This window comes from Achroia grisella, unplaced genomic scaffold (genome assembly GCF_030625045.1).
Source record: "Achroia grisella isolate CSIRO2021 unplaced genomic scaffold, CSIRO_AGI_Agris_v1 utg918, whole genome shotgun sequence".
Classification (NCBI taxonomy): domain Eukaryota; kingdom Metazoa; phylum Arthropoda; class Insecta; order Lepidoptera; family Pyralidae; genus Achroia; species Achroia grisella.
In genome coordinates this window covers 3440621-3466793 of record NW_026713067.1, presented here as the reverse complement: position 1 = coordinate 3466793, position 26173 = coordinate 3440621, and the positions used below count along the sequence as shown (strand labels likewise).

The 26173-nt window shown below is 32.3% G+C and overlaps 2 protein-coding genes across 2 annotated transcripts; one reads left to right on the top strand and one right to left on the bottom strand.

Annotated features, from left to right (window-relative positions):
- Nucleotides 1-830: 830 nt before the first annotated feature.
- LOC131854024 (prostatic acid phosphatase-like) lies at nt 831-5739 on the bottom strand. Its single transcript, XM_059205152.1, has 7 exons — nt 5638-5739; nt 4805-4915; nt 4069-4308; nt 3230-3412; nt 2113-2233; nt 1626-1837; nt 831-1016 (listed from the first exon to the last, which is right to left on the bottom strand). Exons 1-7 carry the CDS (start codon nt 5737-5739, stop codon nt 831-833), a joined length of 1155 nt encoding a protein of 384 aa, XP_059061135.1.
- A 14876-nt stretch (nt 5740-20615) lies between these two features.
- LOC131854017 (prostatic acid phosphatase-like) lies at nt 20616-25623 on the top strand. Its single transcript, XM_059205141.1, has 7 exons — nt 20616-20717; nt 21401-21511; nt 22093-22332; nt 22964-23146; nt 23954-24074; nt 24572-24783; nt 25438-25623. Exons 1-7 carry the CDS (start codon nt 20616-20618, stop codon nt 25621-25623), a joined length of 1155 nt encoding a protein of 384 aa, XP_059061124.1.
- The last annotated feature ends 550 nt before the right edge of the window (nt 25624-26173 follow it).

Genomic DNA, 26173 nt, shown 5'->3' with positions numbered 1-26173 from the left:
ATAATTAAATCTCTTTGATATAAAAAGACTGTACTAGAAAAGAATATATCATTACACAGTATAAAATGAAGTTACATCTGCGGTCTGTTTCTTTATATCCTAATTAAATTGGGCAATGGATATTAATGCAGTTTTTAGCAGTAGATAGAGTGATTCAAGCGAATGGTTAGTATGTATAATACATACTCGCACATGTATATATTATACTTGCGAGTACATAGTACAGAGTACATGCGAGTAGCTAGTCTATAATATAAAAATAAAACGTAGATTGCTTAGTTTCTTTTATTGTAAAAAAGATAACAAATTTATGTAAAATAACAATTCATAAAATATAACAAAATTTCAGTATAACAAGATAATTATATAATATTAATAGAGAGCTTTAATTAAAATGAATTGGCGTTGTAAGACATTTGTGAAATGCAGTATATTATGGACCACAGAAAAGAATATGCCAGACGTTTCATATCATGCATAATATTATAAACCCGAAACTTTGTGAGTATGGTCGGATAGATGAATGGATGGATGTTTGTTACTCTTTCACGCAAAAACTACTGAACGGGTTTTTATGAAACTTTACAGTAATATAGATAACAGAATAACAAATAGGCAATAATTTTAAAAGATATTATGTAAATTGGGCAAAATATAATGTTAGGGACAGCTAGTTATGTATAATGGCTATTGCAGATGTTATTAACAATATGAATGCACAATTAAACAAGTTAATAACTATAATACTGCACTATTGTCGTGGTCAAATTATTAAAAATCAACTTAATATTAACTGCAGTTATGATTAAAATCGTTTAACACCAATTCTCTTAGGCGACAGATGAATCGTCAATGACGAGGTCATTGGTGAATCCACACTCGGTCCTCCAGGTGTCTTCGTCCAAAGCATTGCTGCTGGTAATCTCAACGAAACGATCGTAATTGCAGAGTACATTACCACAGCCCTTGACTTGCAAGTAGATTTCTGGTGTACCTGGAGTTGGTTGGTATACCGGCTGAAAATATAATAACGATAAAGATATTAGAATTCCTTGATCAGTGTCACCCGTAACACTAAATTATGATATCGTATAATTACTAGAACATAATAATAATAATAACCTAGGCCAACTCACACAACGCCATCTAGATCCAACTTAAGCAAAGCTTGTGTGATGTATACGAATACCTAAATACATTTTATCTCTAAATGTACACATAAGATACATAGAAAATACCCAGAGAGATACAAACAATCATACTCATAAACCTGTGAACATCGGAACTAAATCGGTTGACCACGGACGCTGTCATTAAAATATTCATTAGATCAACTGAATCTGTGAATATATTTGATTGCTGTTCTGTATTTACTTCTCGAACTGATTATATATTTTACTACAGTTATTATTCTTTACATTGCTTTTAACTTTTGCTTCTTGCTACATTCTAACTTCATCTTTCGTCTAAACTATCAGAAATGATTCATGTTATACCTCTTATTCAACAGTGTTTTTGTTTGTTATCAATTTTAAATGTACTATTACATCACTATTATTTCACACACGGTTATGTATATTATCTGTATCAGTTAAAATAAATACAGTATCAAAAGTGTTACTTACCAGTACAACAATTTCACCAGTTTCTGTAACTCTTCTAACTTCCAAACTATAAGCCGATGCGTATTTAGGTGCGCCCTGTCTGTTTTCAATTTCTGTGACAGCTTCAAAAGCATATACGTTGACGTCATGAGCTGAATAGATCCTCAGTCTTTGTGTATCGACTCCAGCAATAGCTTGAGCTGAATAAGTGTAGAACTCGTTGAGAAGGACACCTGTGGGCAAATTGTATGTTATTATATCACCTTCGTCTTAGTCAACTTCGTACTACTTAAGGTCCTTTGCTGTAATATAATAATCACCATTAAAATTAGTACTTAGTCATAGTATGTGTAAAGTATAATATGTGTATATTTTAGTCATTATAGAACCAAAGTTGAAGATGTTTATTTATTTGATAGGGTACTCAGTATTGAGAATTTCAGTTAAGTTAGGTTTTCGCTTTTTATTGATATTTTTTTGTAGAACAAATCTAGTTATGAAGTCTTACCAGCCTGATATTTCTTATAATTGTCACTCCCATACAATAAATCGAATGAGATGTCAGCAAGTTCTTCAATCTGATCGAGGACGGCTGCTACATCGTCGTCAATAGCAAGTCCTAAACTTAGCTGGAAATTAAATGCAAAATATATTTTAGTGCACGTAAATATATATATATATCTTGATTTATCGAAATTCCGAATATTATGTGCATTTCATAAAAATAATGTTGGTAAAGTGATAAGAGGTAAAAACCAAATAAATTCCCTTACATTTACAATGCAAGTAAGGATTGTAGAAGATCTTGATATAATATTAAGTAACATAAATATTGCAGACATTATTATTAATAAATATAATTAATTAGAAATGCTAATGTTAGATTTGACTTTTCGCAAGCATCTGCAATACATCTACATGAATAAAGATATTCAGAATTCAGAGTCCAGTTTACACGTGACCATGGCTGTTGAAACACTGCCGAAATATCTGGTACTCAATAAAAATAAAACGAGGTAAGATGCCGTAATTTTTACCAATTATTTATAGGTATATTCAGAATGATTTAATTCGTTCTAATAAAATGTGACAATAGACTTAATTATTAAACACGCAGATAGAGAAAAACAAAATAATTGTGGCGAATTTAGTTACATCCCGCGGAATACCTTTGCTTAGTTACGATGCTAGGAAAATAAGTTTTAAAGAAAAGAAATCTAGTACCATGCTAAGCAGAGCTTGTGTTATGGTCAAATAACATCACATGACAACCGATATAAATACTTAAATACTTTTTTTTTATAAATACATACGAGTACATAATATACATACATAACACCCAGATCGAAACGAACAATCCTAATTTTGATCACAAATGTTTGCACTGTGCGAATAATCGAACCCGCAACTATCGGAAATAAAGAGGTGTGCTAAAACCGTTAGACCACCGAGCCTGTAAATAGCTACTTGCCTAACTCATCTCGTCATTTCACCCGTTTCCCGCTGCACTTACAGAATATTACTGGCCTTCACAACCGCTAAATAATAATTAAAGACATCAAGAAAAATATAACAGTACCCATGCTAGCAATTAAATTTGATATATATCTGAAAATATAGCATACCTGAGAAACATAAACGTCATATACACCGGATACGATAAGAGGAACATTTGAGATGTTGTAGCCAAGCTTGCTTGACAACAAAGCGAGTATCTCACTGTATCTTTCTGACAATTCAGGGTAAGGAGTGAACATTTCTGCGTACACGTAATTAGTGAATGTTGGACAATTCATTGCACCTTGATTCTAAAAAATAATAAAGAAACATATTATTAGTAATAATAATAACCTGGATAATTCACACAGTGTCATCTAGTCCCAAGTTAAGCAGACCTTGTGGTATGGGTATTCGATAACAGATATAAATACTATTACTGGACCTCCGATTGATCCCCCGTCCAATTTAAACGGGGATTGAAATTACGACGACTTGAGCCGAGGTTCAAACTCCTAGCGGTGCCCTCAGACTAAAGTTGTATCCGTCATGCGGGAGTTGGCCTTCAGGCGCTCCATAAGTCCTTCCACGAATTTGGAGTGCCATCTGCACTCGCCCTCTATCGTCCGGTAAAGCTGTAAAGGCCAGCTGCGGCCAACAGTAGTAGAGTAGCCCGAAGCAAATCTGTACAGTTTTTTCTGTAAATACATACACAATATAGAAACGTCTAGACCGATACAAACAATCATGCTCATGAATATATATGATTGCATCGTGTGAGGAATTGAACCCATGACTATCAGAAGTAAAGCGATCATCAGAAAGAACCGCGTGGAAGTCAACCTGACATGGTACATTGTTAGCAATAGGTTTACTAATCAACATTACTAACAATCCTCTTTCCCCCCAAAAATGAAATTTAGCTTATGTTAAATACTCTAAGATAAATATACGATAGTTAACTTACAAAATCATATTTAGCAGGCACAGTAGTATAAGGGACAGGTTCCCAATTGATTTTGTCACTCCATCCAGTACCCTCAGCAGGCCAGTAGATAGAAGCTAGAGCTGTGAGGATGGTCATCTTGGTGCGAGTGGAATCAGTTGATCTGATGTACACTTCACTACGGTTGTATCTAGGAGCTAGTAGTTCACTGTATCTACGGCCTATATAATCTCCCAATGCGAATGCACGAGTTTTTCCAGCCTATTAATTAAAAAAATGTACATTGTTAAATAGAAGAATTCAGAAGGTTAATAAGGATGAAAAAAATGTTTTATTTGTATTTATTTAACTCAGGCTATGAATTGCCCATATTATAAAAACCTTATAGACTAACATACATATGAATGATATTGAAATTAATATAAGATTATGTATTAGTCATCATTTTTTAAACATAGGATTTTCTACACCCTAACGAAATCTTGAGCCACCTAAGCAGCAAGCTAAACAGAGCTTACTACTAGGGTACTAGTCAACTGATATAAATACTTATATATTTTTGTAATTACATACATAATATGGATAGAAAACACCCAGACCGATACAATACAAACAATCAAATCATTCATACACTCCTAAATACAAATATTTTTTTCCGTGCGAGGAATCGAACCTGCGACCATCGGAAGTAAAGTGGTGTGCAAAACCGCTAGACAATCTAGCTAGCTAATCTATTGTAAATAGTAATTAAACTTACATCAGTGAGCTGGCCATATCCGTACGGAGCCGACAGTGCTTCCAAAGTAATAGGGTCATTGCTTAAGAGCAAACTAGACTCAATGGGAGTTCTATCTCCATGACGATGAATCTGTAAATATAGATTTTAATTAAGAAATTATAATTATACTAAATTAAAAACACTATTAAACGATAGGGGTTGGTGATAGAAAGGTGAAAATTTAGGGTTGTATGTATTTTTAATGACACATTATAAAGAACAATAAAGATAATTTGTCCAAAACAAAAAAAAAATTAGGGGTGGACAACCCTTAGGGGTATGAAAAAAAAATAGATAGTACTCGATTCTCAGACCTACTGAATAGGCATATAAATTTTCATAAATATGGATCAAGTCGTTTGAGCAGTGTATGGTAACTAACATTGTGACACGAGACTTTTATATGTATGTATATAAGATTATGTGTGTGATGTTCTAAGTAAATACACATTAACAGGGATTAGACATGCGACAATTAACATAGAAACCTCTATGCACTCAATCTATGATTTTTTCAATGAATCACCATAGTTTAATCCTTTGCCATATTGGATTCAAATATTCTTATTAGTTATTATTTATAGCGAAATGTGGACATGTCAGGCGTTACGTTCTTCATAAAAATGTTGACAATTAACAATATCTCTGACTACCTTATATGGAATAACAGGTGTTAAGGTATTTATTTTTTTATTTCTAACACTAGAATTTTTAAAGATATCTTGAATTTATTAATATTTTATTTTTTTATTTTTGCCTAAGTTTAAAAAATAATATATCCTGGAAGATATTATTTAAAGAGTAATCCTTACCAGTAATGAAAAGAGCAGCTCTGTACCATCAGTAACATCATCAGCTATGATGACCCCACACGAGAACATCAACAGCAGTACACTGATACTGAACTTGGACATTTTGTACCGAGCGATTCTCTTACTGCCAATGATAATTCGGAAACACCTTTCGCAGCTTTTATACTGATTAAAAAATACGTTTTTTATTACTGTACTAAATGAATTGCAAATATTACTGTTTAGCAGATTTGGATTAAGTGGCAGATAAGATTGTCGATTAAATTTTTAGCTATAGTTATATGTAGTTAAAAATGATAGTGATACTAATTCAACTAATATATATATATATATATATTTTTAATTGAAACCAGTGAAGTTACAATATTATATGTGGCAATATTGTAACTTGTTAATTTTGTAGTAATATTTTATAACTATATACTGAAATGGAAAAAGGAATAGAAAAAATCTTTATTCAACGCTTTTTTGAATTCATTCATTGCTGCTCATTCATTGCATTCAACGCTCTTATCGGTGGAGCTCTTGCCACTTTTACGTACGATATTATGATCCATTACGATCGACGATGTTCCATTATACACTTTAAATCTTGATCGTCACGACTTCAATTCTGTCTTTAATTTGTTTGATGTAGTTGTGTCTTGGTGTTCCTCTCCCCCTCTTTCCTCCTATCTTTCCCTCAATAATAACTGTCATAAATTTATCGTTCCATATCAAGGGACCTAACATTTTTCCTCGTCTATTTTCTATAATTTTCTTTAATTTTATTACTCCTAGGACTATCAACAAGAAGATCTACATTGAAATCCCCACATACCAAAATAAATTTATTACTTTTGAATGCTAACTTCATTACATCTTCCAAGGCGGACTCAAATTTTTCATAGTCTGAGTTAGGAGGCCTATACACACATATTATTATGTGTTTCGCTCGTTGTTGAACTCGGTGGTGAACCTTGGTTCTGGCCATCTTAATTTCATCATTATTATGTTAACTTGACAGTTAGTCTAAATGAATTTAACTGAATGCGGCAAAATCGTGGCAAATTTTATCGCTTAAACTAGAACCGAAACGACGGCGAACGAATTTCGTTTCGGAGTTTCGACATAAATTTAATTATATCAAAAAAGTTATTAGTTCTGAAATACTGTTATCAAATGTCATAGAATTTCAGACAGTATTTCAGTTGTTAATAAGATTTAAATTTGGGCTATCAATAAATAGTATTAACCTGAGATAAATAGTTTTATATTTGATTTGGTTTTTGAACAATTTGATATTCTCTCTTCGTTTACCTGTCATAGTTAATATATACGTAACTTTATCAAAATAATAATAATAATGATCACAGGAAAATTCACACAGCGCCATCTAGACCCAAGTTAAGCTAGCTAAACCTTGTGTTATAAGTACTAGGTAACTGATATAAATATATATAGATATATTTGTTTTCGTAAATACATACATACATAGAAAACACCCAGACCGACACAAACGATCATACTCTTCATGTTTGTTTGTATCGTGTGAGGAATCGTACCCGCTACTATCGAAAGTAAGGCGGCGTGTTAAACCGCTAAATCACCTCGGCCTTCAAATTGTTAATAATATTAATTTATTATTTTTATTATATATGTATTTGTATATTTGTCAAAATTTTGTAAAATTTTTGAATAGATTATAATTGGGATTATATTAATTTTATGGGACGAGACTCCAATTCTATGGGAATTAGTGGGAGCAAATAATAGTCGTCTGTAATCATACATTTATTGTACTTAAACGTTTCATACAAACAATTGAATAGAGACGATCTCACTATTTATTTAAACATAAAACAAATGAATTGAGACAAAATAATAAATGTAAGATTGCCGACATATGTATGTTATATATACACCTATTATTTTCGATATACAGGTAGACCGATACAAACAATCATACACATGAATATAAATATTTGTACCGTGCGAGGAATCGAACCGCGATCATCGAAAGCAAAACGGAGTGCTAAACCGCTACCCCGACGCCGTATAAAGTATTAATTGAATAATTATAATTTTATGTTATTTCTTGTTAATAAATATCGTCATAGTTCAATAGACAATATGTTTATTTTTAGTACAATCGTGTAAAAATATAACACCATTTTATTAATATACCACTGAGTGATTCCCATTAAATACAACATATATAGATCATGATATATACGATAACGGATGTAATTCACCTTTGATATACGAGCTTTGCAATATTAGTTGGCGGCCTATCTGAAAGTTGACGATTTTTCTAATAAATACAATATCTAATATTACCGTTATAAAACGTACTGTAGCGAACTCCTTGATAGGTTTTTATACTATTTTTAAATTTTATAATAATATTCTTTGACATATTCTTTATTGTTCTCTTTCTACTATATATCGCTGTCATACTAGTCGCATTTTATTTAATCTCCGTATTTTCCTCATTAAAACCCTCAGCACCTCTCAGTCATCAGACACATTTGATACCTCCGCTTCGTTTTGGTCCTTCAAAATGAAGCATTTGTATGATTATGATTGTTTGTGTCGGTTTGGGAGTTTTCTCTGTATATTATGTATGTATTTAAAAAAAAAACAAAGTATTTATATCAGTTGTCGAGTACCTATAACACAAGGTCTGCGGGACTGGATGGCGCTGTATTAATTGCATGCAAATATCCATGAAAAATGCTTGAAATATCCACGGCAGAATATGCAAACTTAAATGATAAATTTTAGGAATCCCAAAAAAAAAAAATAGAAAAGTATTTTTTTTATTTCAAAATCAGCATAAAGATAGTAAATTATTTTTTGATAGGCGATAATAGGTGCAATAACATTATATGCAATAACATTAAAATTATTTAAAATTTGAACATGTAACAATTTATATGCGTAATAGGTGGAACGACTTTGTAGTAGGCGAGAACGTCGTACTGTCTCTTTCATTTTATTATCCTAACTGTCAAAACAAAAGACGCGCGCGGCTACTGACTGCGTTCCGAAATGTAGTCAAAAGTCACAATTATTACTCAATAGCGCCTTATATTTTGTGACTGTTATTATATTAAATTCGGTCGCATTTCGGAACGCAGGGTGAGTGAAAAATATTGTAAATGTACCGATAATATGCATCATAACTAGATCTTAGGTAAAATATGCTATTACCTCTGAGAATGGCTAAAATATGCAAATGCATATAATCCGGTCTCTAATGATAAGTATTTCTTGAAACAATCTACTACTCGTTAGTGGTGAATTTATATATTAAATATTTGTTATTTTCGTTTCGTTACTAATGACCCGCTCCGGGTACATATGTGTGTGCAATTATTGTATAGAGTTCAAATAATAAAAATAACAATAATCCTGGACAATTCACACAGCGCCATCTAGTCCCAAGCTAAGCAGATCTCGTGTTATGGATACTGGACGACTAATACTTTTATATATGTTTTTATCAATAAATATATAATATACATGGGATATATGTACTATATAAATTTTCACATACGATAGTTTTTACCTTTTTTATTTATTGAGCTTATTGTACTATAGTCAGTTTTTATTATTATTTTTGTTTTTTTTATTATTTTTTTATTTATTATACTACTGGTATACTGATTCGAGCAGATCTTATATAATTAGGGCTTTTAAATATACTAATCTGGGCATATTCTGCCCGTGATTAAGTGCTTCCTGTTTAGTTTGAGGTGTCTAAGTTTTAGGCAAAGAGGCAAGCCACAGAAGGGTTCAGGGGCCAGTTAGGCGGTTGTTATTTTGACGTAAATTCAGCCGGGGTACTACAGAATATTGTCAGTCTACACAAAGGAAAGATGTAATTGTTTGTTTATTTGCATTGCTATTCAATGCAATTACATCTCCGAAACTACTGGAAACTCTTTTTATGATTCGGCATTCAAAATTCAACACCTATTTTTTCATAGCAATATTAATTTATATGACCAAACATCATAAGGCGGATATTTAATGCAATAGTTCTATATATTCAATACATTTCAAGGCGTTTATGGCCCGGGTCCCCCAACCAACCAACATGCTGACCTCCTTCATGAAGGAGGACTACTGGCCGAAGGGTGTGGTGTATCAGCGCTACCTTGGCAGATTGCAACAGTGCCGTGACCACACAGACAATGTATATTATACAATATCATTCATATGTATGTTAGTCTGTCATATATTTATGTATCATTAGTGACGCTCTTGTCGGTGGAGCTCGTGCCACTTTCCGCGATCTTCCATCATACTCTTTAAACCTTGATACGACACGACTCAAATTCTGTCTTTCATTTGCTTGATGTAGCTGCCTTGGTCAAGTTGGCTATAAGTAGCTTGAACAAGGCACAGCTACATATACCATTAGTAGCCTGAATTAAATAAATAAATTAATTAAGTCACATTTCCAAAACTTTGTTCATTTATTTTAGAAGTTATTACGGGAAAGGCATTCTATGAATGCTAAGTCATGTTATGACATAAAACTCTACGTTTTATGACATTTACAACCGTGTGATAGTAAAATCATATTATGCTCAGAAATACAACGATCGCGTTGAGTAATCCTATTTAATATGCTATGATAATATTGGTATCAATATCATTAATGGTTTTTGTGATGACCACGTGCCCCGCCAGTGGATAGGGGTGTGTCACCTTATCATTACGTTTTATAAGGCTTGCCGCAATCGCTGCGGCCTATTTGTCAATTAATGGTGAATGGTGAACTGCGACTAATACTAGCTGTCCATTACTGTTTGCTGCTGCGCAACCAAATAGATAGGGGAACGGGATTGTTACTGCTGCTTAATGTGGACTGCTGACAGGCTTCAGGTTGACCTCCTCGCGGTTTCCCCTGGAAACCATCATGATAATTTTTTGGCGAATTTATCATGATGGGCTAGCTAACCTGACTTCATGCTCGTCCTACCATCCTCCACTGGGATTTATATCCAATAGGTTAGCGCAGGTGGGTGCGCCATTCCGTTATCATGAATAAAGAAAACAAATAGATAATCCCGCAGTTGTAGAACGTATAGAATTTAATATTCCACCGAATTACGTGAGAAGTGTCACTCGTCGTCGTGTCCGACTGTTTGCAACTGCGGCGGTATGCACAAGCCACGCTAATAATTGTCCCACTATGCGAGCATTGCAACTATTAAATGTACTTGTATTTTTGGGTAAGGTCCAAGATGCTGACTTATACCCAGAAACCTTGACTTCTATATAAATAAAATAAGAATGTTGTTGTACAGTTAAAATTTTTTTTTGACAAATCTTTTATTTTCAATGTGGCATTAAATAATACATACAGGGTGTATGTATTATTTAACATCTAGCATCTAATATCTACCATCAACCCCAGTTTTGAATAGCGATATTAGTACTTAAAAAGCAAAATAACGTTTGCAAGGACAGCTAGTAATCATATATATATCATACTAATATTATAAAGAGGAAAAGTTTGTTTGTTTGTTCGTATTGAATAGGCTCCGAAACTACTGGACCGATTTGAAAACTTCTTTCACCATTAGGAAGCTACACTATCCGTGAGTGTCATAGGCTATATTATATTTCCAAAAAAATTTGGGATCCTTACGAAATCTCCGATAATATAACCCAAGGTGTGAAAAAATTACACAAAAATACCTAACACGGCATGCGCTGCGAAAACTATTGATGATAGAACAAAATGATGTACTACAACTTTGCAGAGCATATCATTATCTATAAAAAGTGTCGCGACGGTATATGTCTATCTGTCACAGTTACGTCACAATAAGTGTTTTTTTTTGTTTATAGATTTAATTGAAGCGCCGCCGCTAGAAAAGTCTCTTTATTTTCTATCTTGGTATTAATCCTTATCAAAATAAATTACATCATATTAACGACTGCTTCAAAAAAATGCTCATTGATTATGTGGGATGAATGCACCATGAGCCATAGATGCTTTGGATAGAACATTAAAAGATCTTAGAAACACCTCTGCTCTCATGGGCGGGATTGCCTTTGTATTTGCTGGAGGTTTCTGACAGTCTCTTCCTTTTATTAACATCGTCTCTCTTATGAACTTTAATTGAAAGTTTAAAATCACGGACGAATATGAGAGCTCATCTTCATGGAATCACAGATAGTGATTTCCCACAACAACTGCTTAAACTTGGGGAAGGAATTTTTCCCACTCCAAATTTAAACAGAAATTGTGCTATCATTCTGGATGAGTTCTTAGGTGAAATCGTCCATAATTTAGACATTTTGAAAGATGCTGCATACCCTGACATCAAGAATTTACACGAAAAAGGCTTTCATTGGTTGTCATCTAGGGCAATAGTGTTACCTAACAATGATAATGTCAACGAAATAATCTGATTATTCAAAAAGTTCCCGGACAAATAAAAAATTACAAATCTATCGACAGCGTGACTAATATCGAAAACGCAGTTCATTATCGACAGGATTTTTTACTAAACCCTTCTGGGCTGCTACCATACGACTTGACGTTAAAATCGGAATTTCTCAAAAGCATGATCCAATCATGATTTTGAGAAATGTAAACCCATCAGAGGCTGCTTACTAAGGAATTGAAAGACAATTTAATTGTAGCGACCATTACCAGTGGCACGGGCCACGGTAGCCGGGCAACTAGCTCATATACCAAGAATACCATTGATCCCAACTGATCTGTCAATACCATTTAAACGGTTGCAATTTCCTGTTAAAATATCTTCTATGTAATACACCTATGTATGTTTTGATCTTAAGAAACTACGCTGATTTTGATGCGTTTTTTTTACTCAAGAGGAAGGTTTAGGATATATACTGTCCCACAACTGAACACGGATCTTTAAACGAGCAATAACCTTTATATTCTATGCCCACGCGGGCGAAGCCGCGGGTGGATAGCTAGTTAAGATATAAAAGAACCGACAGCACATGTGAATTCATTTTATGGTCGCTGGTTCTATTCTTTGCTTTGTCTGGGTGTATACGAAAAAAAATTAAAGAAAAATAATTTTTAATGAAAGAAAAAAAATCTTTTTAAATGCGGTAATAATAACATGGAAAACTTCTTTACGAATAGGCTCTTATACTCTAGAATAGAAAAGAGAATATTAAAGAAGCATACGGCCCATCTGATAGTAAATGGTTACCGTAGCGTATGGCCTGAAACACCAGAGGTGTCACGTGACATTTAGTCACGTGCCTATCCTTAAGAAACGTATTTATACTAGGATCATTATTTTATATTAGTGGTCGCTTAATGGTCGATTTCGACCATAATTAATTTAAATTATATGTTTGAACATTATTAAGGGACATTTGCCAAAGACTTACTACTTCTATAATCACAGGCACTGGCAGTCGCACAGACAATAAAAAATAAGAGTATATATGCGTGTGTGTTTCAAATACATGGCAGTGTGTATAATGTTTGTTTTATTGATTTAATGTATTTTATAATATTAAATAAAATATTTGTATTTTACGCTCCGTCTCTACATAAACTACGAGTATAAGTGTGAGAAACTTCATACTCCTCCGTTCGCCAATTTTCGTAAAAAGTGGTACAAAGTTTTGCTTCACGTTTTAATATAGAGAGATAAGGTTCTAATTACTTCCTATGAGGATAAATCCGCCATTCTTCTTCTCTTTCTATTCTTCCTTTATTTCCTTGTTCTAAAATAAAAAAATTTATTTCCAGGGCCAAACAACAAAGTAGCTGAAGGCCACGACAGCCACGGGAAACACGGTCATGCCAATTCCAAAAAGGTGGTAAGAACTCTGGCAAGAAATGGGTGTACCACCATAGTTACCCTGCAAGGAATGCCAACCTGGTGATGATCGACCCAAGAGGCGACCAATGTTACCACGGACTCCAATACTATGGATAAAACCGTTTATAACCGAATAACACCGGATGAAACCGTATAAAACCGATATATTACAATGTATTATCATTAAAAATTATTTTACCAATAAGAAGAAGAATTGTCTCAGAAATTCATGTATAAAACTTAGTATTACGAATGACCCAAGTTAACTTAGAAGATACCAAACATTATATGAATGACCATCTTATTATTGTTACCATCGGAAGTTGTTAACAATCCTTATTTTCTATGCAATATGAACTATAATGCGTATAAACAGAGTTTGTTAGTTGTTTAATAATTTCATAATTTGAAATTCGCCTCTACCATATAATATTACTCTTTCACTCTACTACTACTATTTTATAATTCATATTATGTTGACAACATCGTTTCAATTCGTCATCTAATCTTAGTAAGATAGAAACCATAAAACTGTTGTAATGTTTTTATACTTATTGGTAAAATATTTTTTAATGATAATTTTTTAAATTAATTAATTAAATTTAAAATTAAATTAAACCGATTAAATACATTGATTTTTTTTCTTCAAAAAAAAAATTAAGTAATACATCATTGTAATAATTACCTGGAGTATTTAAAGAAAAATATATTATTTAAAAAGTCCAATTTCAACTAAACTTTACTTTTATTTACTGTAATCTGACTGTTTGTTTTTGTAATTTAATATAAACTATATGAAATTTTAATTCCATTAATCCACAAATTAGTCGGTTTCTTTGAATAAAAGATAACCTATGTCAAATTATCGGTTATCATGACTAAACGACTGAATGATTGTCATTAAAATTAAAGATAACAAACCGACAAACAGAAACAGTTTCTTATTTACAATATTAGTATGAAGAAAATATAATACACTTATACTAGGTAAAATATTAAGTGTTTTGCTTCACGGGTTTGCATAAAAAATGTTTGTAAATAATCTCCTGGATAAATAAACGAGATCCAAAAAATCTAAGTGAGTGGTAACAGAAAAATAAGCTTTATATCTTAAATAATAAGAACCTAGATGGATGCATAACACAAGCTTCAGCTAGCTTAACTTGAGTCTAGATGGCGCCCGTGTGAATTGTCCTGAGATTATTATTATTATTATATTATTGGAAATAGACAATAATATATTCTTTCCAGAAAGATGTGAAATAATACAGAGTGTTAGATATTGTAAACCTATTTATAATTAACTAGCTATCCACCCGCGGCTTCGCCCGCGTGGGCATAGAATATAAAGGTTATTGCTCGTTTAAAGATCCGTGTTCAGTTGTGGGACAGTATATATCCTAAACCTTCCTCTTGAGTAAAAAAACGCATCAAAATCAGCGTAGTTTCTTAAGATCAAAACATACATAGGTGTATTACATAGAAGATATTTTAACAGGAAATTGCAGCCGTTTAAATGGTATTGGCAGATCAGTTGGGATCAATGGTATTCTTGGTATATGAGCTAGTTGCCCGGCTACCGTGGCCCGTGCCACTGCTAATGGTCGCTACAATTAAATTGTCTTTCAATTCCTTAGTAAGCAGCGTCTGATGGGTTTACATTTCTCAAAATCATGATTGGATCATGCTTTTGAGAAATTCCGATTTTTGACGTCAAGTCGTATGGTAGCAGCCCAGAAGGGTTTAGTAAAAAATCCTGTCGATAATGAACTGCGTTTTCGATATTAGTCACGCTGTCGACAGATTTGTAATTTTTTATTAGTTCGGGAACTTTTTGAATAATCAGATTATTTCGTTGACATTATCATTGTTAGGTAACACTATTGCCCTAGATGACAACCAATGAAAGCCTTTTTCGTGTAAATTCTTGATGTCAGGGTATGCAGCATCTTTCAAAATGTCTAAATTATGAACGATTTGACCTAGGAACTCATCCAGAATGATAGCACAATTTCTGTTTAAATTTGGAGTGGGAAAAATTCCTTCCCCAAGTTGAAGCAGTTGTTGTGGGAAATCACTATCTGTGATTCCATGAAGATGAGCTCTCATATTCGTCCGTGATTTTAAACTTTCAATTAAAGTTCATAAGAGAGACGATGTTAATAAAAGGAAGAGACTGTCAGAAACCTCCAGCAAATACAAAGGCAATCCCGCCCATGAGAGCAGAGGTGTTTCTAAGATCTTTTAATGTTCTATCCAAAGCATCTATGGCTCATGGTGCATTCATCCCACATAATCAATGAGCATTTTTTTGAAGCAGTCGTTAATGTGAGGTAATTTATTTTGATAAGGATTAATACCAAGATAGAAAATAAATTAAATAAAAATTGTGACATAACTGTGACAGATAGACATATACCGTCGCGACACTTTTTATAGATAATGATATACTCTGCAAAGTTGTAGTACATCATTTTGTTCTATCATCAATAGTTTTCGCAGCGCATGCCGTGTTAGGTATTTTTTGTGTAATTTTTTCACACCTTGGGATATATTATCGGAGATTTCGTAAGGATCCCAAATTTTTTTGGAAATATAATATAGCCTATGGCACTCACGGATAGTGTAGCTTCCTAATGGTGAAAGAAGTTTTCAAATCGGTCCAGTAGTTTCGGAGCCTATTCAATACAAACAAACAAACAAACTTTTCCTCTTTATAATATTAGTATGATAAAATTACGCAATAGATTTTAATGCAGTTTTTAACAATAGATAGAGTAATTCAAGTAAAGGTTTGAATGTATAATACACACTTATGGAAGGCCATGGCGAGTAGCTAGTGTTAAATAAAAATTAAAAGTAAATTGCTTAGTTTCTTTTATTGCAAAAAAGGTTTATATAAAATAACAATTCATAAAATATAACAATACTTCAGTATACCAATATAATTATATAACATTATTAATAGAGAGCTTTATTTAAAATGAATTGGCGTTATGTGACATTTGTGAAATGCAGTATATGATGGACCAGAGGAAGGAACATTCCAGACGTTCATATCATGTATAATATTATAAACGCGAAAGTTTGTGAATATAGTCGGATAGATGAATAGATGGATGTTTTTTACTCTTTCACGCAAAAACTACTGAACGGATTTTTATGAAACTTTACAGTAATATAGCTTATACATCAGAATAAAACATAGGCTGTAATTTAAAAAGATAAGTAAATTGGGCGAAATATAATGATACTCGTAAATGTTAAGTAAGTGTGATGCAGACGAAGTTATGCGGGGCAGCTAGTCATGTATAATAGCTAATAGAAGTAAACAAATTAATAACTATAATACTGCACTATAGTAGTGATTAAGTTATTAAAAATAAATTTTATATTAATTGCTGTTATGATTAAAATCGTTTAAATTCAGTACTCCAATAGACTATTGCTATTGAGTAAAAATATATGCATCATCACTGGACACTGCAAATTGAATAAACACATGACATACTTGGACCTGTGCTCAACAAAAATTTGGAGATTTTGCCAAGCTGAAGAGGAAACGCCAGTACACTTCCTGGTCCGGGTGTTTCCTATGTATAATATGTATGTACTTACGAAAAAAAATCTATATATTTGTATCAGTTGCCTAGTACTTATAACACTAGGTTTAGCTAGCTTAACTTGGGTCTAGATGGTACTCTGTGAATTGTCCTGTGATCATTATTATTATTATTTTGATAAAGTTACGTATATATTAACTATGACAGATAAACGAAGAAAGAATATCAAATTGTTCAAAAACCAAATCAAATATAAAACTATTTATATCGAGGTTAATACTATTTATTGATAGCTCAAATTTTAATCCCATCAAAAACTGAAATACTGTCTGAAATTCTATGACATTTGATAACTTTTTTGATATAATTAATTTTATGTCGAAACTCCGAAACCAAATTCGTTCGCAGTCGATTCGGTTCTAGTTTAAGCGATAAAATTTGCCACGATTTTGCCGCATTCAGTTGAATTAATTTAAACTAATTGTCAAGTTAACATGATGACGAAACTTGACCCTATTGATGGCAAGAACCAAGGTTCGAACCCCGAGAGGTGCCTTCAGACTAAAGTCGTATCCGTCAGGCAGGAGTTAGCCTTCAGTCGTTCCATAAGGCTTTTCGCGTGTATGGTGTGCCATCTGCACTCGCTCCCTATTGTTCGGTGAAGTTCTAAAGGCTAGCTGCGACGAATATCATTAGAATCGTTAAAAAAAGACCGTATTGAGTCCAGTTCAATTTTAGATATAGAATTTAAAATTGAAGGAAAAATCTTAAATTGTATTAGTATTAATCAATTTTCGATCTAATAATCAACCGGATGTCGATATTCAATTAAATTCGCGCTGGGTGCTGCTTGTAGGGTCTGTTCTCATGACTATTATTGATTTACTAACTGTGCTCATGGTTTCACCAGCGTGCATTTTATAGCCTATGTGTATTTCTGATATCAAAATCCGTTTAGAAGTTTTTGCAGTAAAGAGTAACAAACATCCATCTATACTCATAAACTATCGCGTTTATAATCTTAATAAGATTTTGTTAATTAATTAACTATTAAATTTATTTACTTTTATCGATCTTGCTATTTGACAGTTTGTATTCAAACAATATCCTAAATAGGTAATGCTGAACAACTTTTATTTAAAAAGGCAATTCGAAAGTGCTTTGAATATATGCTGATGATACAAGCTTATTATATTTTGGTCATTCAATAGGTGCTATAATTGTGGATGCACAAGACGATCTAAACTTGCTAAACAAATGGTTTCGATATAATCTTCTAACTATTAATATATCTAAAACAAACGATATCATATTCAAAGCAAAAAACAAGAAAATTGTAGATACTATAGACTTAAAGATAAATAATATAAAAATTAATAAAACTGAAATTGAAAAATATCTTGGCCTTCTTCTCGATAGTACTCTCACATGGAAACCACACATTCAAAAGGTTAAATCCAAATTAACTTCCCTTACTGGAGCATTACGAGGTATAACCCGATGTCTTCCTCATAAAGTGCGTTATTATGTTTACAATTCTCTTGTTAAGCCTCACATCGATTATTTAATAGAAATTTGGGGCACAGCTGCTAATACCAACTTAAACTTAATACAAAAATCACAAAATAGATTGTTAAAAGTACTATTTCATTCCAACTACCTTACATCTACCCAAAAAATATATAGAGAAACAAATTTATTAAATATTACACAAACATATAAATATTATACTAGTATATTAATACGAAAAATATGAACAAAAGACATACATAAGCAGCAAGTGCAAAAAATGCAACTGAGAAACGCAAATAATTTAATATTAAGGCCACCGAGAACTAACTATGGCAGAAAAACTATTGTATGTGAAAGCGCACAGATTTATAATAAACTCCTCAAAGATATTAAAGAATCGCGGTCAATAACTACATTTAAAAAACTATTGAAACACTATATAATAAACTACTATTAGTAATCACAAAAAATAATAGATATATAAATATATAATATAAGAATAGATATATATAGTGTTTTTTTTATAATTATTTTATTTTTATTTGTAAATATCATAAACAATTAATAAATAAATCTAGCATGGTACATCTATGTACATATGAACCCAGTACCGCTGAGGCCATCTATGCGCGGTAAGCCAACCAATAAATGTTATCATTTATGTGGGTAGTTGCTGCTTAGATTTTGTTACTACACCGTCTGCATTATATATACCTTCTTTTGTATTTCCACTAATATTTAATTTTGTACAAGTTTATGCTTTTAGTTCTCATGTTAAGTGAATTATTTGTAATTCTTAATGAGAATAAATATCTAAAACCTTAAAAAAAACCTATAAATATTTTGTCTATTCCATTTTCTATTTCAGTATATATAGTTATAAAATATTATTACAAAATTAACAAGTTTGTAGTTACAATATTGCCATAAGTATATAATATTGATACAATATATATATATAAATAACAAAATATAAATAGTATACCCCAATTCATAGAAGTATAATAGACCTTTTAACCATTTAATATATAAATTTATTTACTTTTGTCGATCTTGCTATTTGACAGTTTGTATTCAAACAATATCTTAAATATGTAATGCTGAAGAACATTTCTTTAAAAGAGCTACACGTAAGTTTCTTGCCCGTTCTTCTTGTAATGAATCTGCTTCCGTATGATTGGTAGAATAAATAACAATATTATATGACTATTCAAAACAAAGAGACAAATTTGGAGCTATTGAAATATGATGCTGGAGAATGATGGAGAAAATTAACTGGAAAGATAAAGTAAGAAATGAAGAAGTATTACACAGGCAAAAAGAAAAAAGGCAGATATAATACTATAGAAAATAGACGAGGAAAAATGTTAGGACACTTGATATGACAATTATAAATTTATGACAGTTATAATTGAGGGAAAGATAGAAGGAAAGAGAGGGAGAGGAACACCAAGACACAGCTACATCAAGCAAATTAAAGACAAAATTGGAGTCGTGACGATCAAGATTTAAAGTGTATGATGGAAGATCGTAAAAAGTGGCAAGAGCTCCACCGACAAGATCGTCGCTCTTAAATTATGAATGAATGAATTCAAAAGAGCTTTGAATAAAGATTTTTTTTATTCCTTTTTCTATTTCAGTTTATAGTTATAAAATATTACTACAAAATTAACAAGTTTGTAGTTACAATATTGCCACATATAATATTGTATCTTCGCTGCTTTCAAATAAAAATAACTATACATAATTAACAATTATACAAATCAATCAAATTTAAATAGTATACCCCATATTCATATAAGTATAATTTAACCATTTAATCTAGATTGAGGAACAAACATAATTACAAACTTTAACTTTTTCACTATTAGTTGAATTAATATCACTATCATTTTTAACTATAACGATTGCTAAAAATTAAATCGATAATCTTATCTGCCACTTAATCCAAATCTGGCTTAATACTGATATTTGCAATTCATTTAGTACAGTAATAAAAAACGTATTTTTTAATCAGTATAAAAGCTGCGAATGGTGTTTTTGAATCATCAGTGACAGTAAGAGAATCGCTCGGTACAAAATGTCCAAGTTCAGTATCAGTGTACTGCTGTTGATGTTCTCGTGTGGGGTCATCATAGCTGATGATGTTACTGATGGTACAGAGCTGCTCTTTTCATTACTGGTAAGGATTACTCTTTAAATAATATCTTCCAGGATATATTATTTTTTAAACTTAGGCAAAAATAAAAAAATAAAATTATTAATAAATTCAAGATATCTTTAAAAATTCTAGTGTTAGAAATAAAAAAATAAATACCTTAACACCTGTTATTCCATATAAGGTAGTCAGAGATATTGTTAATTGTCAACATTTTTATGAAGAACGTAACGCCGACATGTCCACATTTCGCTATAAATAATAACTAATAAGAATATTTGAATCCAATGTGGCAAAGTATTAAACTATGGTGATTCATTGAAAAAATCATAGATTGAGTGCATAATGGTTTCTATGTTAATTGTCGCATGTCTAATCCCTGTTAATGTGTATTTACTTAGAACATCACACACATAATCTTATATACATACATATAAAAGTCTTGATCCATGTTTATGAAAATTTATATGCCTATTCAGTAGGTCTGAGAATCGAGTACTATCTATTTTTTTTTCATACCCCTAAGGGTTGTCCACCCCTAATTTTTTTTTTGTTTTGGACAAATTATCTTTATTGTTCTTTATAATGTGTCATTAAAAATACATACAACCCTAAATTTTCACCCTTCTATCACCAACACTTATCGTTTAATAGTGATTTCAACTATAGGTTAATTACAATTTCTTAATTAAAATCTATATTTACAGATTCATCGTCATGGAGATAGGACTCCCATTGAGTTTAGTTTGCTCTTAAGCAATGACCCTATTACTTTGGTAGCACTGTCGGCTCCGTACGGATATGGCCAGCTCACTGATGTAAGTTTAATTACTATTTACAATAGAATAGAATAGAATTAATAGCGGTTTTGCACACCGCTTTACTGCCTAGGATCACTGGCTTGATTCCTCGCACGGTAAAAACATTTGTATTCATGAGTAATATTGTTAGTATCGGTCTGGGTGTTTTCTATTTATATTATGTATGTAATTACAAAAATATATAGATATTTATATCAATTGTCTAGTACCCACAAGTTTTAACTACCTTAACTTGGGTCTAGATGGCGCTGTGTGAATTGTTCTGAGATTATTCTATTATGTATTCATAAAAAAATATCTAAGTATTTATAACAGTTTTTTAGTACTCATTACACATGTGTAACTTGCTGCTTAGGTGGCTCAAGATTTCGTTAGGGTATAGAAAATCCTATGTTTAAAAAATGATGACTAATACATAATCTTACATTCATTTCAATATCATTCATATGTATGTTAGTCTATAAGGTTTTTATAATACGGATCATTAGTAGCTAGAATTTAATAAATAGATAATTTTTTTCATCCATATTGAGCTTCTGAATTCTTCTATTTAAAAAATTACTTTTTTCAATTAATAGGCTGGAAAAATTCGTGCGTTCGCATTGGGAGATTATATAGGCCGTAGATACAGTGAACTACTAGCTCCTAGATACAACCGTAGTGAAGTGTACATCAGATCAACTGATTCCACTCGCACCAAGATGACCATCCTCACAGCTCTAGCTTCTATCTACTGGCCTGCTGAGGGTACTGGATGGAGTGACAAAATCAATTGGGAACCTGTCCCTTATACTACTGTGCCTGCTAAATATGATTTTGTAAGTTAACTATCGTATATTTATCTTACAGTATTTAACATAAATTTCATTTTTGGGGGAAATGTCATTTTAGTAATGTTGATTAGTAAACCTATTGCTAACAATGTACCATGTCAGGTTGACTTACACGCGGTTCTTTCTGATGATCGCTTTACTTCTGATGGTCATGGGTTCGATTCCTCACACGATGCAAACATTGTATTCATGAGTATGATTCTTTGTATCGTTCTAGATGTTTTCTATGCATATTATGTATGTATTTATAGAAAAAAATGACTATATTTTTTTTATTATTTTGGCCGCATGGCCTTTACAGACAATAGGGGGCGAGTGCAGATGGCACTCTAAACCCGCGGAAGGACTTATGGAGCGGCTGAAGGCCAACTCCCGCCTGGAGGTTACGACTTTAGTCTGAGGGCACCACTAGGAGTTTGAACCTTGGTTCAGGATATCGTAATTTCGATCCTCGTTTGAATTGGACGGGGGATCGATTGAAAGATCAGTAATATTATTTATATCAGTTGTTGAGTACCCATATTACAAGCTCAGCTTAACTTGGGACTAAATGGCGCTGTGCGAATTATCCAAGGTTATTATTATTACTAATAATTTGTTTTTTATTATTTTTTAGAATCAAGGCACAGTGAATTGTCCAACATTCACTAATTACGTGACAGCAGCAATGTTCACTCCTTACCCTGAATTGTCAGAAAGATACAGTGAGATACTCGCTTTGTTGTCAAGCAAGCTTGGCTACAACATCTCAAATGTTCCTCTTATTGTATTCGCTATATATGACGTTTATGTTTCTCAGGTATACTATATTTTGATATATATATAAATTTAATTGCTAACATATATTTATATTTTTCCTGCCTTACGTTTTTGCTGTCTTTAATTATTATTTAGCGGTTGATGGAAAGTAATATTCTGTACTGTGGTCTTCTGTAAGTGCAGAAGCAATCGGGTGAAATGATGAGACAAGGTTTTCCACATCGCTTTATTTCCGATGGTTGCAGGTTCGATTCCTCGCACGGTGCAAACATTTGTAGTCACAACTAGGATTGTTCGTTTCAATCTGGGTGTTTTCTATGTAAATAATTTATGTATTTATAGAGAAAAAATATTTAAGTATTTAAATCGCTTGTCTAGTACCCAAAACACAAACCCTGCTTAGCTTGGGACTAGATTTCTTTTCTTTTTTATTTATTTTCTGAGCATTGTAATTAGACAACGGTATTACGCGCCATGTAACTAAATTAGCACTATTATTTGTTTTTTCTCTATTTGCGTGTTTAATAATTAAGTCTATTGGCACATCTTAGAATTAATCAAATTATTCTGAATATCCTAATTAATGTTAAGTCAAATCTCAGCATCAGTATGTATTTCTAATTAATTACGTTTATCAATAACAATGTCTACAATATTTATGTTTCTTAATATTATTATCATGATCTTCTACTATCTTTAGTAATATTGTAAATGTAAGAGAATTTGTTTGATTTTTATCACTTAGCAGATTAAGGGTACAATTTCTAAAAAGTACACAGTATTCGCAATTTTGATAAATCAAGATATTTTGTTAAGTGTACTAATTTACATTGCATTTAATTTCCAGCTAAGTTTAGGACTTGCCATTGACGACGATGTAGCAGCCGTCCTCGATCAGATTGAAGAACTTGCTGGCATCTCATTCGATTTATTGTATGGCAGTGACAACTATAAGAAATATCAGGCTGGTAAGAATTTATTCTACAAAATATATAATAATAAAAAGCGAAAACTTAACTTTACTGAAATTCTCAGTACTGAGTACTCTATTAAATAAATAAACTTCTTCAGTATTGGTTCTATAATGACTAAAATATACACATTTTATCGAATTAGGTATTACTTTACGGAAGTTAATTTCATTTCTTATTGGATTTGTATTATTTTGTTCAATTTCGCCTATATTAGCATGTGTGACACCACTAACAGTCATTGTGGAAACCTCACTACCGCTCCTAATGACCAACAAAGGAGACAAACTCAAACTTATAGGATTTACACTTGTTTCGCTTTAAAGCGAGGCATCACCAGGCAATGAATAGAGTTTTTATATAGTTTAGATATGTAGTGCTGATTGTTCGGCGACCAGACTAAATACTAAATTTATTGGTGATTATTACAGCAAAGGACCTTAAATAGTAAGAAGTTGACTAAGGTGACATAATAACATAAAATTTGCCCACAGGTGTCCTTCTCAACGAGTTCTACACTTACTCAGCTCAAGCTATTGCTGGAGTCGATACCCAAAGACTGAGGATTTATTCAGCTCATGACGTCAATGTATATGCCTTCGAAGCTGTTACAGAAATTGAGAACAGACAGGGCGCACCTAAATACGCATCGGCTTATAGTTTGGAAGTTAGAAGAGTTACAGAAACTGGTGAAATTGTTGTATTGGTAAGTAACACTTTTGATACTGTATTTATTTTAACCGATAGAGATAATACATGTGTCCGTGTCCGTGTGTGAAATAATAGTAGATTTAAAATAGATAAAAAACAAAAACACTGTTGAATAAGAGGTATAATTTCTGATAGTTGAGACGAAAGATGAAATAAGAATGTAACAAGAAGCAACAGTTCAAAGCAATGTTCAGGATATAAACAATAGTAAAATATAACTATATACGGAACAGCAATCAAATATATTCACAGATTCAATTGATCTAATGAATACTTTTTTTGATACAGAGTAAGCGATAGTTCACATTGTTAATGACAGTGTCGATGGCCAACCGATTTAGTTCCGATGTTCACAGGTTTATGAGTATGATTGTTTGTATCCCTCTGTGTGTTTTCTATGTATACTACGCATCTATGTACAATATAAATGTATTTATATATTTGTATCAGTTGTCTAGTATTATATATATGCCTATTCTAGTATTTGTAGTACCCACTCCAAAAGCTCTGCTTAGTATCGGACTACATAGCGCAATGTGAGTTGTCCTAGTTTATTATTATTATGTTCCAGTTTATTCGACATCAATTTACTGTTACGGGTGAAACTGATCAAGGAATTCTAATATCTTTATCGTTATTATATTTTCAGCCGGTATACCAACCAACTCCAGGTACACCAGAAATCTACTTGCAAGTCAAGGGATGTGGTGATGTACTCTGCAATTACGATCGTTTCGTTGAGATTACCAGCAGCAACGCTTTGGACGAAGACACCTGGAGGATCGAGTGTGGATTCACCGATGACCTCGTCATTGACGATTCATCTGTCGACTAAGAGAATTGGTGTTAAACGATTTTAAGTGCAGTGCAGTTAATATAAAGTTGATTTTTAATAATTCTACCACTACCATAGTCAAGGATTCATCTGTCGCCTAACATATTAAATGATTTTAATCATAACAGCAGTTAATATAAAGTTGATTTTTAATAATTGGACCACTACTATATTATAGTTATTAATTTGTTCATTTCTATTAGCCAGTATACATGACTAGCTGCCCCGCATAACTTCGTCTGCATCACACTTACTTGACATTTATCATTATATTTCGCTCAATTTACTAATCTTTTTAAATTATAGCCTGTTTTATTTTGATGTATAAGCTATATTTGTGTAAAGTTTTATAAAAATTCGTTCAGTAGTTTTTGCGTGAAAGAGTAAAAAACATCCAACCACTCATCTATCCGACCATATTTACAAACTTTTGCGTTTATAATATTATACATGATTAGCTTTTGCCCGCGGCTTGGCTCGCGTTAATTCATCCCCTTGGGGGTAGAATTAATCAAAATCCTTTCTTAGCAGATGCCTACGTCAAAACATC

Coding starts and splice junctions, on each gene's coding strand:
- LOC131854024 (XM_059205152.1), bottom strand. CDS start 5,739: ATGTCCAAGTTCAGTATCAGTGTACTGCTGTTGATGTTCTCGTGTGGG. Junction 2,234..3,229: donor ATGACGTTTATGTTTCTCAG/GTATGCTATATT, acceptor TTTAATTTCCAG/CTAAGTTTAGGACTTGCTAT. Junction 1,838..2,112: donor TTATAAGAAATATCAGGCTG/GTAAGACTTCAT, acceptor ATTTGCCCACAG/GTGTCCTTCTCAACGAGTTC.
- LOC131854017 (XM_059205141.1), top strand. CDS start 20,616: ATGTCCAAGTTCAGTATCAGTGTACTGCTGTTGATGTTCTCGTGTGGG. Junction 22,333..22,963: donor TGCCTGCTAAATATGATTTT/GTAAGTTAACTA, acceptor ATTATTTTTTAG/AATCAAGGCACAGTGAATTG. Junction 24,784..25,437: donor CTGGTGAAATTGTTGTATTG/GTAAGTAACACT, acceptor TTATATTTTCAG/CCGGTATACCAACCAACTCC.